Source organism: Enhydra lutris, unplaced genomic scaffold (genome assembly GCF_002288905.1).
Source record: "Enhydra lutris kenyoni isolate GAN:26980312 unplaced genomic scaffold, ASM228890v2 scaffoldscaffold24, whole genome shotgun sequence".
NCBI lineage: Eukaryota > Metazoa > Chordata > Mammalia > Carnivora > Mustelidae > Enhydra > Enhydra lutris.
This window is the reverse complement of record NW_019154108.1, coordinates 16,772,869-16,786,115: the sequence shown is the minus strand read 5'-3', so window position 1 is coordinate 16,786,115 and position 13,247 is coordinate 16,772,869. Positions and strand designations below refer to the sequence as shown.

Sequence of the window (13,247 nt, the reverse complement as noted above, 5' to 3'; positions counted from 1 at the left end):
CGAGGTCTTTTATCCATTTTGAGTTTATCTTTGTGTATGGTGTAAGAGAAAGGTCGAGTTTCATTCTTCTATACATAGCTGTCCAATTTTCCCAGCACCATTTATTGAAGAGACTGTCTTTTTTCCAATGCATACTTTTTCCTGCGTTGTCGAAGATTATTTGACCATAGAGTTAAGGGTCCATATCTGGGCTCTCTACTCTGTTCCACTGGTCTATGTGTCTGTTTTGTGCCAGTACCATGTTGTCTTCGTGATCACAGCTTTGTAGCAAAGCTTGAAATCAGGCAACATGATACCCCAGTTTTGCTTTTCTTTTTCACCATTTCCTTAGCAATTCGGGGTCTCTTCTGGCTCCATACAAATTTTAGGATTGTTTGTTCCAGCTCTTTGAAAAATGCTAGTGGAATTTTGATCGGGATGGCATTGAAAGTATACATTGCTCTAGGCAATAAAGACATTTTAACAATGCTTATTCTTCTGATCCATGAGCATGGAATGCTCTTCCATCTTTTTGTGTCTTCTTCAATTTCTTTCATGAGTGTTCTGTAGTTCCTCAAGTATAGGTCCTTTACCTCTTTGGTTAGGTTTATTCCCAGGTATCTTATGGCTCTTGGTGCTATAGTAAATGGAATCAACTCTCTAATTTCCCTTTCTATATTTCCATTGTTACTGTATAAGAAGGCAACTGATTTCTGTACACAGATTTTGTATCCTGCCACATTACTGAATTGCTGAATGAGTTCTGGTAGTTTGGGGGTGGAGTCTTTTAGGTTTCCCATATAAAGTATCATGTCATCTGCGAAGAGAGAGAGTTTAACTTCTTCATTGCCAATTTAAATACCTTTTATTTCTTTTTGTTGTCTGCTGTTGCTAGGACTTCTAGTACTATGTTGAACAACAGTGGCAAGAGTGGACTCTTTGTTGTTTCTGATCTCAAAGGGAAGGCTGTCAGCTTTTCCCCACTGAGGACGATATTCGTCATGGGTTTTTCATAGATTTTATGAAGTTGAGGCATGTTCCTTCTATCCCTATACTTTGAATCCTTTTAATCAAGAACAGATGCTGTACCTTATCAAATGCTTTTTCTGCATCAATTGAGAGGACCACGTGGTTCTTCTCTCTTCTCTTACTGATTTGTTCTATCACATTGATTTGTGAATGTTGAACCACCCTTGCGTCCATGGATAAATCCCACCTGGTCATGGTGAATAATCTTTTTAATATACTGTTGGATCCTATTAGCTAGGATCTTGTTGAGAATCTTGGCATCCATATTCATCAGGGATATTGGTCTGAAATGCTTTTTGGTGGGGTCTTTGCCTGGTTTGGGGATAAGGGTAATGCTGGCTTCAAAAAAAGAGTCTGGAAGTTTTCCTTCTGTTTCTACTCTTTGAAACAGCTTCAGGAGAATAGGTATTATTTCTTCTTTGTATGTTTTGTAGAATTCTCCAGGGAATCCATCAGGTCCTGGGCTCTTACTTTGGGGAGGTTTTTGATCACTGCTTCATTCTCATTATTAGATATTGGTCTATTCAGGTTGTCAATTTCTTCCTGATTCCGTTTTGGAAGTTTATAGGTTTCCAGGAATGCATCCATTTCATCTAGGTTGCTTAACTTATTGGCATATAACTGCTGATAATAATTTCTGATTGTTTCTATTTCCTTGGTGTTAGTCATGATCTCTCTCCCTTTTCATTCATAATTTTATTAATTTGGGTCCTCTCTCTTTTGGATAAGTTTGGCCAATGGTTTATTGATCTTATTGACTCTCTCAAAAAACCAGCTTCTAGTTTCGTTGATGTGTTCTACTGCATCTCTAGTTTCTATCTCACTGATCTCTGCTCTGATCTTGATTATTTCCCTTGTTGTGTTTCGGGCTGGCTTAATTTGTTGTTGATTCTTCAGTTCTTTAAGGTGTAAAAAGAGCTAATGTATTCTGGATTTTTCAGTTTTTTTTTTTAGGGAAGCTGGGATGGCTATGTATTTCCCCCTTAGGACCACCTTTGCCATATCCCAAAGGTTTTGGACTAAAGTGTCTTCATTCTCTTTGGTTTCCCTGAATTGTTTAAATTCTTCTTTGATTTCCTGGTTGATCCAAACTTTCTTCAGCAGGGTGGTCTTTAGCTTCCAAATGTTTGAATTCCTTCCAAACTTTCTTGTGGTTGAGTTCCAGTTTCAAAGCATTGTGGTCCGAGAATATGCAGGAAATAATCTCAGTCTTTTGGTATCAGTTGAGCCCTGATTTGTGACCTAGTATGTGGTCTATCCTGGGGAAAGTTCCATGTGTGCTCGAGAAGAATGAGTATTCTGTTGTTTTAGGGTGGAATGTTCTGTATATCCATGAGGTCCATCTGGTCCAATGTGTCATTCAATGCTCTTATTTCTTTATTGATTTTCTGCTTGAATGATCTATTACTTAGAATGGCGTCTTAAGATCCCCTACTATTAATGTATTCGTATCAATATGACTCTTTATGTTGATTAACAGTTGTCTTATGTAGTTGGCTGCTCCCATATTGGGGACATAAATATTTACAACTGTTAGATCTTCTTGGTGAATAGACCCTTTAAGAATGATGTAGTGTCCTTCTTTATCTCTGACTACAGTCTTTAGTTTATAATCTAATTTATCTGATATGAGAATCACTACCCCAGCTCTCTTTTGAAGCCCACTGGCAAGAAAGATGTTTCTCCATCCCTTCACTTCCAGTCTGGATATATCCTTAGGTTCCAAACGGGTCTCTTGTAGACAACATATGGATGGGTCCTGTTGCTTTATCCAATCTGCAACCCTGTGCTGTTTTATGGGAGCTTTTAGGCCATTCACGTTGAAAGTGATTATTGAAAGATACATTTTTATTGACATCATGTTGCCTATGAAGTCCTTGTTTCTATAGATTGTCTCTGTAAATTTCTGTTCTATGTCACTCTTGAGTTCTTTCTCCTTTTATAGAACCCCCCTTAATATTTCTTAATTTTTTATAGAACCCCCCCCTTAATATTTCTTGTAGTGCCGGCTTGGTGGTCACATACTCTTTTAAACCTTGCTGGTCTTGGAAGCTCTTTATCTCTCCATCTATTTTTTTTTTTTTAAGATTTTATTTATTTGAGAGAGAGAGAGAGAGCATGAAAGGGGCGAGGGACAGAGGGAGAAGCCAGCTACCTGATGAGCAGAGGGCCTGATGTGGGACTTGATCCTGGGACTCCAGGATCATGACCTGAGCCGAAGGCAGTTGCTTAACCAACTGAGCCACCCAGGTGCCCTCTCCATCCATTCTGAATGTCAACCTTGCTGGAAAAAGTATTCTTGGCTGCCTGTTCTTCTCATTTAGTGCCCTGAATATGTCTTGCCAGCCCTTTCTGGCTTGCCAGGTTTCTGTGGAAAGGTCTGATGTTATTCTGATGGACCTTCCTCTGTACATAAGGAATCTCTTACCCCTAGCTGCTCTCAAAAGATTTTGTCTAAAATTATGATTCGTCAGTAGCACAATCGAATGCCTCAAGGTCTTTCTAGTTCGTTGATCTTGGGGGGTATCCTTTCTACATCCAGGACAGGAACACTGGTTCCATTCCCCAGACTGGGAAAATTTTAGGAACATACAATTCTTGATCTTGGGGTCGTGAGATCAAGCCCCACATTAGATGTAGTGATTACTTCAATAAACTTAAAAAAAAAAATAAAACAGAAACCCTTTCAGGAATCCCAAAAGATCCAAACTCTTTCTTTAAATAATAATACAAAAACTTCATTTGGTTTTTCAGCCTCATTCTTTGACAAGTAAACAGTGTTTTCCAGAGGCTGCCTGAAGTGTGAGAGCATGTCTCTAGTAGGTATGCTTGTATACTCCTGTGTTTCAAGCATTTCTCAGTTTTAATTTCCAATACAGCATATATCAGTAGACACTAGAATACTCAATAATTGTCAAGAGCTTCAAGTGGTCCCAAAACCAAAAAGTTTAAGAACCATTGCTCTAAGATACAAAAAAAGCCTCGAAAGCACATGGATTACTCTAAATTACAACTTTACCAATTTACCCTAAATAAGTCACACAATAATCTAAAAACTTCCCACTTTCCTGAATGATTACATTTCAGCCCTTCAATCTTCAAAAAAATCACTAGTTCACTAATTCTTTATGAATAGTCAGTAACAGAACTAGATCTAAGGCCTTATATCTCTTCATTCCTAGTCACAATCTTTCTAAATACTGCAGGTCATCCTCAACAAATAAGACTATGTCCCCTCAAACGACATATTGTCCTCTTCTTACAGAAAATGTTACAGGTGTTAAGTTATGCTTATAGCAGGTTAATTATACTTTCCTCTGACCTCTAATAAATAAAAAACTCTGAGAATTTTCTGATTAATCCCTATAGCTATACCACACCTGTATAGTAGTAGGAAGAAAGAGGTAACTAAATCTGTTCCTAAAAACAAATTAGATTTAGGGGCATCTGGGTAGCTTAGCTGGCTAAGCGTATGACTTGATTTCTGCTCAGGTCATGATCTCAGGGTTGTAAGATCAGGCCAGCCCAGTGTTGAACTCGGTGCTCAGCAGGGAGTCAGCTTGAGACTCTCTCCCTGTGCCCCTCCCCCCTCTCCATAAATAAATAATTAAAAAAAAATAAAAACAAATTAGGGGAGCCTGGGTGGCTCAGTGGGTTAAAGCCTCTGCCTTCGGCTCAGGTCATGATCCCAGGGTCCTGGGATCGAGCTCCGAATCGGGCTCTCTGCTCGGTGGGGAGCCTGCTTCCCCCTCTCTCCCTGCCTGCCTCTCTGACTACTTGTGATCTCTGTCAGATAAATAAATAAAATCTTCAAAAAAATTTTTTAAATAAATAAATAAATATAAAAATAAAAACAAATTAGATTTGAAGGTGTATAACATAAAAAGTTTTAAAAGCTAAGGAAAAAGTCTTCCACATTATTTACAAAGGGACCCAAATTTATAACAGTGTTCCAAAGTCCTCAATCTGCAATCTTCCCTTTCCACACCATTTTTGATTCTGAAAACACTGCATTGACTGAAACATAAAACCAAAAACAAAACAAAAAATACTATTGTTTTTTCTATTTTTAAGATAATAAAAGAGCTAGAATTTTAGCGCAAATCAATCAGCCCACAGCAAATGACAGAACCCCTACAAATATTTGTTGCAGTGAATAAATAATTTAAGGCATTTATTCATGAGTTTTGTCAGCTTGGCTTCTTTCAGCATTTACTAGGTAACAGGAATATGGGAAAAAGCAAATGACAATCCTAGTGAACTCTGACGCTCTCAATCCCAAAGGCCAGCTCAATACCAGACAACCCCACAAACCAGCTTGAGTTAAGCTGCACAACTTGACCAAAGTCTTCTAAATCTTTTTTTATATGATTTCCCTATCAAATACAAAAACAAAAGCTTACTATGTACTTCTAGTATGTGTATATTTATTGATGAATTATATATCCTTCCACAACTGTGTTTTTTATTTTTTTTTAAGATTTTTAAATTTATTTTGAGAGAGAGAAAGTGCAAGAGCAAAGGCAGAGTGCAGAGCAGAGGGAGAGAGAGAATCTCAGACTCCACTCTCAGGGCGGAGCCCAACATGGGGCTCAATTCCAGGACCCTGAGATCATGACCTGAGCCGAAAATCAGAGCTGGACACTGAACCAACTGAGCCACCCAGGCACCTCTAAAACAGAATTTTTAAATAGTTTCTAAAAGCTGAGACAATGATAAAATAAACAACTTTTATCTTTCACTTATAAATAGTACAAAAATATTTTTAATCTAAGAAATTTTCAATAACAATACTTTCAGAAAACTACTGAAAAGCTTCATTTTTAAAAGCTTTATTTTTAAAACCTGAGTTTAACATTTTGTGATACAGTATTTCAAAGGTCTAGTTCAAACTTCAGGAATTAGTTGACTGGGAAGTTTAATTATAATGTTTATAAAATGAAAAACAGACCTGACAAAGGCAGGACACTTGAAATACTAAATATATGCTTAGTGTGAAGTTCATTGTGGATGACAGTGGATGTAAAATCTTATTTCAAAGAATTATCTTAATTATTTTGAAATTTTTTTGGCAAACTTCTTATCCAATCTATTAAAGTATCATTGTTTTTATCTGTAATTTGGCTGACCAAAAACTAGAACTAGAAGTAGAATTGTCAGCTCTGCCATTTTTTTTGTTCACATGTGCTTGCTTTAGTGGTATTATTGTTGAGGCTTCTTTACACCAGTCTTTTTAAGTCTAAGTCACATTCATTTTATGAGTTAAGTTTAGTCAAAACAAGATAATATCCCTAAATTCTACATACCTATAAACTAGATGAATTGATATTTGCTGAAAGTGAACAAACAAGTAAGAAAACTATTAGCAATCCTTTTCTTTTTCTCAGAATACCTAACAAGGTATCAAATTGATCCACTTATTAAATATTAGTAAAATTTTATTTCTTCCTTCTCTTATTCATAAAAATGCATATAACAAACAATTCTAGTATTATCTTCTCTTACTCCATGAGAGTTTGGGGTACTCTCCTTTGGGAACTATGATACAGATATACTTAAAACCCCTACCAGCACAACTCAATCAGTCTCTCAAATGCTTTCCAGATTATGACTGGATTTGAAGCCAGGACTAATTTTCCATGGTCACCACAGGTCAAATAAGATTCTTATGTTCTTATGATCTGGGCCTTCACCCAAAAGCTGATCCAAAACCAACCTTCAGGGATAGATGGACAAGTATAATCTTTCCAGAATACTCACCCTAACATACTTCACCCTAACATACAAACATAATAAAGAATAGTAATAGGTTCCTCTTTTATATAACATTCATTTATTCATTTAAGAAACATTGGTAAGTGCCAGGCATCTTATTTACAAGTGTTATCTTAAATATGCCATACGGTACTTATACTTGCAGAAGTGCCTGAAAGAAAAAGTGGTTTGTGCCCCATCGGGTGGCCAAACTGGAAATTTCAAACAAGTTCCAGCAAGACAAGTTAACCTTAATGAATCAACATAATACCTACGGGAAATTGAAGCCTGCAACACAAGTGTTCTCATGGGATAGTTCTATAAATGAAAATCACAATAATGTCATGGCAATATGTCCTTACACTTGAAAAAAAAAGGATGTACAGTTTACACAGAATCTCTCCTTTTCCAAATCCTGCAACAAAAAAAAAATCAATCCAGGATTATCACTTCTTATTTAAATTAAATAAAAGTTTCACTGGGTCAGCTTTCCATTCACAGACTAAAATCTTTTCAAATTTTTTCTAAAAGAACTTTAATATACAAAAATGCTATTAATAATAGTCCTAGAAAACAGAGAGGGAGGCAAACCATAAGAGACTCTTAACTATAGGGAACAAATGGAGGGTTGCTGGAGGGCAGGTGGGTAGGGGATGGGGTAACTAGGTGATGGGCATTAAGGAGGGCACTTAAAGTAATGAGCACTGGGTGTTGTATGCAACTGGTGAATCAATGAATTCTACCTCTGAAATTAATACTACCACATGTTAATTAAATTGAATTGAAATTTAAAAATTTGTAAATGACAGTCCTAAATTTAAGTTTTGTCTTCTTCATATATCAAACATAATTAAGCCATAAAAACACAGACATTTAAAGCTAGATGGGTCCTGAGGAAATATATATAGTCCTGTGAGTTTAGAAACCATCAAATCCAGTTCTCTCACTTTACAAATGAAAAACCTAAAACCCAGAAAGAGGAAGTAATTTCATCAGGGTCACACAGCTAGGGTAGCCTGACTCCCAATGCCTACACTTCTATGCTCAAGAGATGAGCTATCTATAAATGATCCCCAACAAACAACTTAACCTCCCTGAACTTTAGTTTCCCTGTCTGAAAAAACAAGAAGGTAAATAGTATTTAAATTCCCTTTAAAATCCTGAAATTTAGATACCTCATTATTTTGGTATCTTACAAAACTACAGTATACGCTGAAAAAAAACCTTCCTATTTCCTGAGAAACCGAAGCAGCACAGGACCCTAGGGATGAAAACACAAGTCAGCAGCCTAAGGCACCAAATATATTTGCTTCTTTTGCTAATATGCTGTAAAATATTAACACCATCATACTAGTAGTCTATGTGGCTGAAACTGGTCTGTTAATTTTGATTAATCAATTACAGAGCTCTAAAATTGCAATCACTGATTCTTAATTTTTTTTAAAGTGTTCTCATAAAGATTTATTGATGTTCTATTTTCTATGCCAAGATTTACACTCAAATAGATGAGTGGAAAAGGGATGGTCTCTGCTCATTTGTGTTTATTCTCTGTAAAAACTATTCACAAATGGATCAAATAGATTTTCTTTATATGGTTTCTTCTTGCTCCTCTCTTTTATGCTTTATTATTCCCCTATGAAGATTGAGTTATGAACCCTACAATTTATTTAAATTAGAAACTCTAGTAATTATTAGGGTATTGATGAGTCACTAATATTGATAATTTTTAACATTCCAAAAACCAAAAAGCATTAAAAATTAAACCAAAAACCTATGAACCATAATGGAACTTGAAAAGCTCTGGCCCTATATTCTTATCTTATGGAAAAGGAAAGAGCTCTGAAAAGGCAAAAAGATTGTCCCTAGGGTCTCATGGCTAACATATATAAGAACTAGCCTTTAGTGTTGACCATGTATACACAATAATACAAATAATTATAGACATTAAAACAAAATTTTCAGTTTCTAATGCTCTGCCTATTTCAAATAAAATTTAATGTAGTGAAATGACATAAAAACCAAAGAAGCTGAACAGTTCATTGTGGTTCACAGCACTAAAAAGCATCCTAGCTACACATCAGGGGTAATACCCTAAAATTTCACCACTAGTGCTTGAAAAACAAACTCAAGTGTCTGTTCTACTAACAGTGTTTCAGGGCACGATCTTTATATATGAGAAACTACATGTTACTGCTTTATAAGAAAGTTCTTTTCTCTAGCAACAACTATCCTCTTTTAGGGTATCATTTTTTTCCCCAAAGTTTTTAAGTTGCCAAAATGCCTGGACTCTGAAAACTCCTATCTATGCCTCTTTAAGTATTTTTAAAGAAATAGCATCAGCTCTTGAGAAACAATATACAACACAGACCTCAACCCTATTTAAAAAAAAAAAAAAAAAATGTCTTTCAAGGCTCCAATGCACAAAGTCCCCTTTATTTAATTTTACCTACCAAACAATGAGTTTATCTGGGACAGGTGTCATGTAATAGGGACTCTGCAGAACAAAATTTCAATTATCCATAATAAATGAATTTTTTTAAAAATAATTTATAATTGCCCCAGGAAAGATAATGCAGTCACACTCCCTCTGTAACCAACCTAACCAATTAGTGTTAGTGTCTAAACGGAATATGTGAATGAGAAGTCTCAGAATTACTGTGGTTACTCCAGCCACAAAGCTGACATTACGAATGAAGAGGTAATTGAATTTTCAAACTAAATCTTATGGCTCCCTTTCCAGTCCCAGATATTCCAAATTAATACAATTCTATGAGACAGTTAAGTACTGTAATACTTAAAACGAATCACAGCATACAACCAGCCACTATTACTTTTGCCCAAATTAAGCATTCCATACTACATAATAAGTATAAGATGCTGCTTCTGCATGCTGTGTTCTATGCCTCTATGAAGAACTGGCAGTGGTGCTGAAAATTACTACTACAAGATGAAAGACCAATACCCTCCTTTCAATAAAAACCATCATCTGGACCCTAGCCAAGGTTTTAAAACTGACCAAATGTTATTAGAAACAATAAATCAAGAACTCCACAGGCTGAAAAGCTAGTGCCTTATTTCATTCTTACAAAATGTAGCCACAAAACACTATAAGAAAATTAAGTGACAAGAAAGCATTAATAATTCTGGGTGTTTCATTTCTGGCAATAATCAAACACTGTATTTTACAAGGTGAATTTATTTTACAATCTTCTAGGTTTCCCTGTCTTCTTCAATTATTACATCTGCTATATGAAAAATAAACTTTGTGCTATTGCCTAAACATACTATCAATGAACTTGAACAGAAATTAAATAGAGAGCTAAAATATTTTAATTCATAAAATGTAGCTAACATATTTGTGCTCATATTGATTTTATACTCTTTGTTCCTGCACATACATAGATGTGAATTCCTGGAGGTTACAGATAAGTCTTTCTATCCAGGCGCTGAATTACCAGCTCCTGAGAAAAACCTATTGCAGTGCTTAAAGCTCTTCAAGTACCTTGCCTTCTGAATATATAAATGGGTTCATTATCTTTACTTTTCCCTATATTAATATATTAATGTAAGGTTTCTTATCAGTACCTATGGCATACTCTCAAGGAGCTGTTATCACAGAAATGGGGGGGCATGGTATCTCTAATACACAGGTATGTTTTAAAAGTACATTGTTTACAATACAGTAGTTTTCTCCCTAGCTAACAAAAATCTTAGGAGAGAAAACCTGAAATTTTTAATTATTTTCTTCTCTTCCCTTCTTCCCCCTTCCCTTTACTCCGTTCCAAAACAGGAGAGTCAAAACCAGAGATGTGATTACTTTGTATACTTCAAGCAATCAGTAAAAAGACCAGTCACCGTCTTATCGAAACAGAATAGACGATTACAATACGTTTGCATACAGTAACCACTGCTTATGTGATATACATTTAAATCAAGTTTCAACCCTGTTACAAAGCCTTTGTCAACAGTGGGCAAGTGGGGAAAAGCGGAAGGGCTCTGTGGAATGAAGAAAATCACTAAAGGGGCTTATCTCGGAAGAGAAGGATTCCTCGGTAAGAGGTGAGCAGAGAGAAACAAAACCTAACCTTGGCGAGGGGGCGCTCGCCCAGGGTGGGGACGAGAGGTCAGAGTGAGCGGGGAGGAGGGGATCAGCGCGGAACAGCCGCGACCCCAGGCTGCCCTCCCACCCCGACTCCCCAACCTGCGGCTCGCCCTCCCACCACTATTCCCCAGCCCGGGCCGAGCTGTGCCCTCCCTCCCGGCCCGCCGCCTGCATATCCGTTACCCCGGTGGCAGCGGGGCTGCGGGGGAGGGGAAGGTCAGCGGGGCCCAGAGGGGGCCGGCCGCGGCGGGGATGCCGCAGTGGCTCCCCGCCGCACCGGGTCAAAGTCCGCCCAGGCGCGGGGAGGCAGCGGGAGCCGAAGGAGGCAGCGGAGGTCGGGACTGGCGAGATGGTGGCCCCTCCGAGTCCTCCCACACCCCGGCGACTGCCGGTACCTCATACTGGATGTATTGCTTCCTCCACTCGGGAGTGATGTGCGCGGAGAGGTGCTCGGCGAACTTCATCCTGCCGTTTCCCCCTCACTCCCACTCGGGTCCAGCAGTTACAGGCGGCGGCGGCGGCGGCAACAGCGACTCCGACTCCTCCCCACATGGGCCCCGGCGCGGCACGGCGCTGCGCTTCTCTCCTCCTCCGCCGCCGCCGAGGTCTCCTCAGAGCCGCCCTCCCGCCATCTTCCTCCTCCTCTCCATAGCCCCGCCCCGCCCCGCCCTCTAGACGTCATCCCCATGGTAACCGCCTACGCCGCACCGACGAAAGGGGCAGGGTAAGGGGCTGGGTTTGGGTACATTCCTCAAGGCTCCGCCCCTTGTGGGCAGAACGTGCGGGAGGCACCTCCCCTGACCTCTTCCGTTTGACTCCCGTTGGCCTTAGGGCTGCGCTCTACCGCCTGCCTGGAAAGTGGCCGTGTTGTTATTGCAATTAATATTAATACTGTAGCAAGAATAATCCACACAAGACGTTTATATTTGCAAAGAGTTGTGCAAACAGTTTTTCATTTTAGTATTTGTTCTTCATACAACTCTTTTTTTTTTAAGATTTTATTTATTTATTTGACAGACAGAGATCACAAGTAGGTAGAGAGGCAGACAAAGAGGAGGAAGCAGGCTCCCCGCTGAGCAGAGAGCCCGATGTGGGACTCGATCCCAGGACCCTGAGATCATGACTTGAGCTGAAGGCACTGAGCCACCCAGGCGCCCCTCTTCATACAACTCTTAAGGATGGATCAACATTAATCCAAAGTGAGTGAGTAAAACAGATTAAATAGTTAAGAATCAAACGTATTTATAAAGGAACTGTATTGTACACGCTTTAGGCGCTCAATAAATGCTTGTTGGATTTAATTAAAAATTACAGTGCCAAAAATTGTATGCTGTTTTTTAATTTCGGTGTAATTGTCTAGTCCCAGAGCTACCAGAAAGTTCAGTAACATAACCTGCAGCCAAACCAGTACTGGGAGGGGGCATACTGGGGGAAAGTTACCAACTGGACCTGTGACTGAGCTTCCTGGGGTTTGGGGTGAAGTTGAGACGAAAACCAATATTGGGAGGAAAGAAAATCCCCTAAGGGTACCGTGACAACCCCGACCCCCAGGGAGACCAGAAATGCATCTGGTGTCCAGGTTGAACTGTCCTAGGGAAGCATAGGGAATAGATAACTCATACGGTTAGAGCTTCTTTTGAGTGTGGGAGTGATTGTCCTAGATGACCTGATTTGGAATGGAAACCCAGGTTCTTCCCTGAGTAAAGGAGCACTGGATAATAACAACTAACACTTATTAAACACTCATTGTGTACATTCCAAATGCAATTCTAAACCCCTTCCATGGACTTTGTCCTTTAATTCTCACAGTTTTGGTGACACCCAAAGAGACCACTGTGACCAGGACAGTATTCTGAGGTATCAGTCTTTGCTGTTGACTTTTTTTTTTCCCTCCCTGTATTTTTCCCCTTTCCTTTCCTCTTAATTCATGCTAGTAGGGGTTCTGCAATCATTTCCTCTGGAGAGGGATGAGGCATGATGGAAAATAGGCAGAGGCTATGAGTCTTTCTTTACATAAGTTTCAACCACTGTTGAAAGGGGAGTCGTCGTAAGAACAAGAACAAGGATTAGAATAGCAATGAGGTCTCCTCTCATCTCAACACCATACTCCTCTCCCCACCATAACAATCCCCCCTCTAGTGAAAGTAAAAGTTCCTAGGAGAAATAAATGAGCAAAAGAGAAGGCTATGCTCCCAGTAAGGAGACACAACCACAGAGAGGGAAATGACTGAATGGTGCACCTAGGATGATGGAACCAGGAGCAGGTGCAAAAGAGATTGCTGGGCCTTTAGCGGAGTATGGACTAGGATGCTACATTCTTGGCAGCAACCCCTGGTGACCTCACATCCTGCTCCCAACAGCCATACCTTGCTGTCTTAGCTGC

At 39.0% G+C, this 13,247-nt stretch overlaps 1 protein-coding gene across 2 annotated transcripts in view; it reads right to left on the bottom strand.

Moving 5' to 3' along the window:
• The window catches only part of LOC111150808 (xenotropic and polytropic retrovirus receptor 1), a 241,263-nt gene extending 229,874 nt beyond the window's left edge, over positions 1-11,389 (bottom strand). The window contains exon 1 of one of the 2 annotated variants that reach the window (XM_022508418.1): positions 11,260-11,389. In XM_022508418.1, coding sequence (XP_022364126.1) covers positions 11,260-11,328 — 69 coding nt within the window. In that variant the 5' untranslated portion in view covers positions 11,329-11,389. The remainder of the gene's footprint in view (positions 1-11,259) is intronic. The other variant, XM_022508420.1, reaches the window with a different exon arrangement.
• Between the last annotated feature and the right edge of the window lie 1,858 nt (positions 11,390-13,247).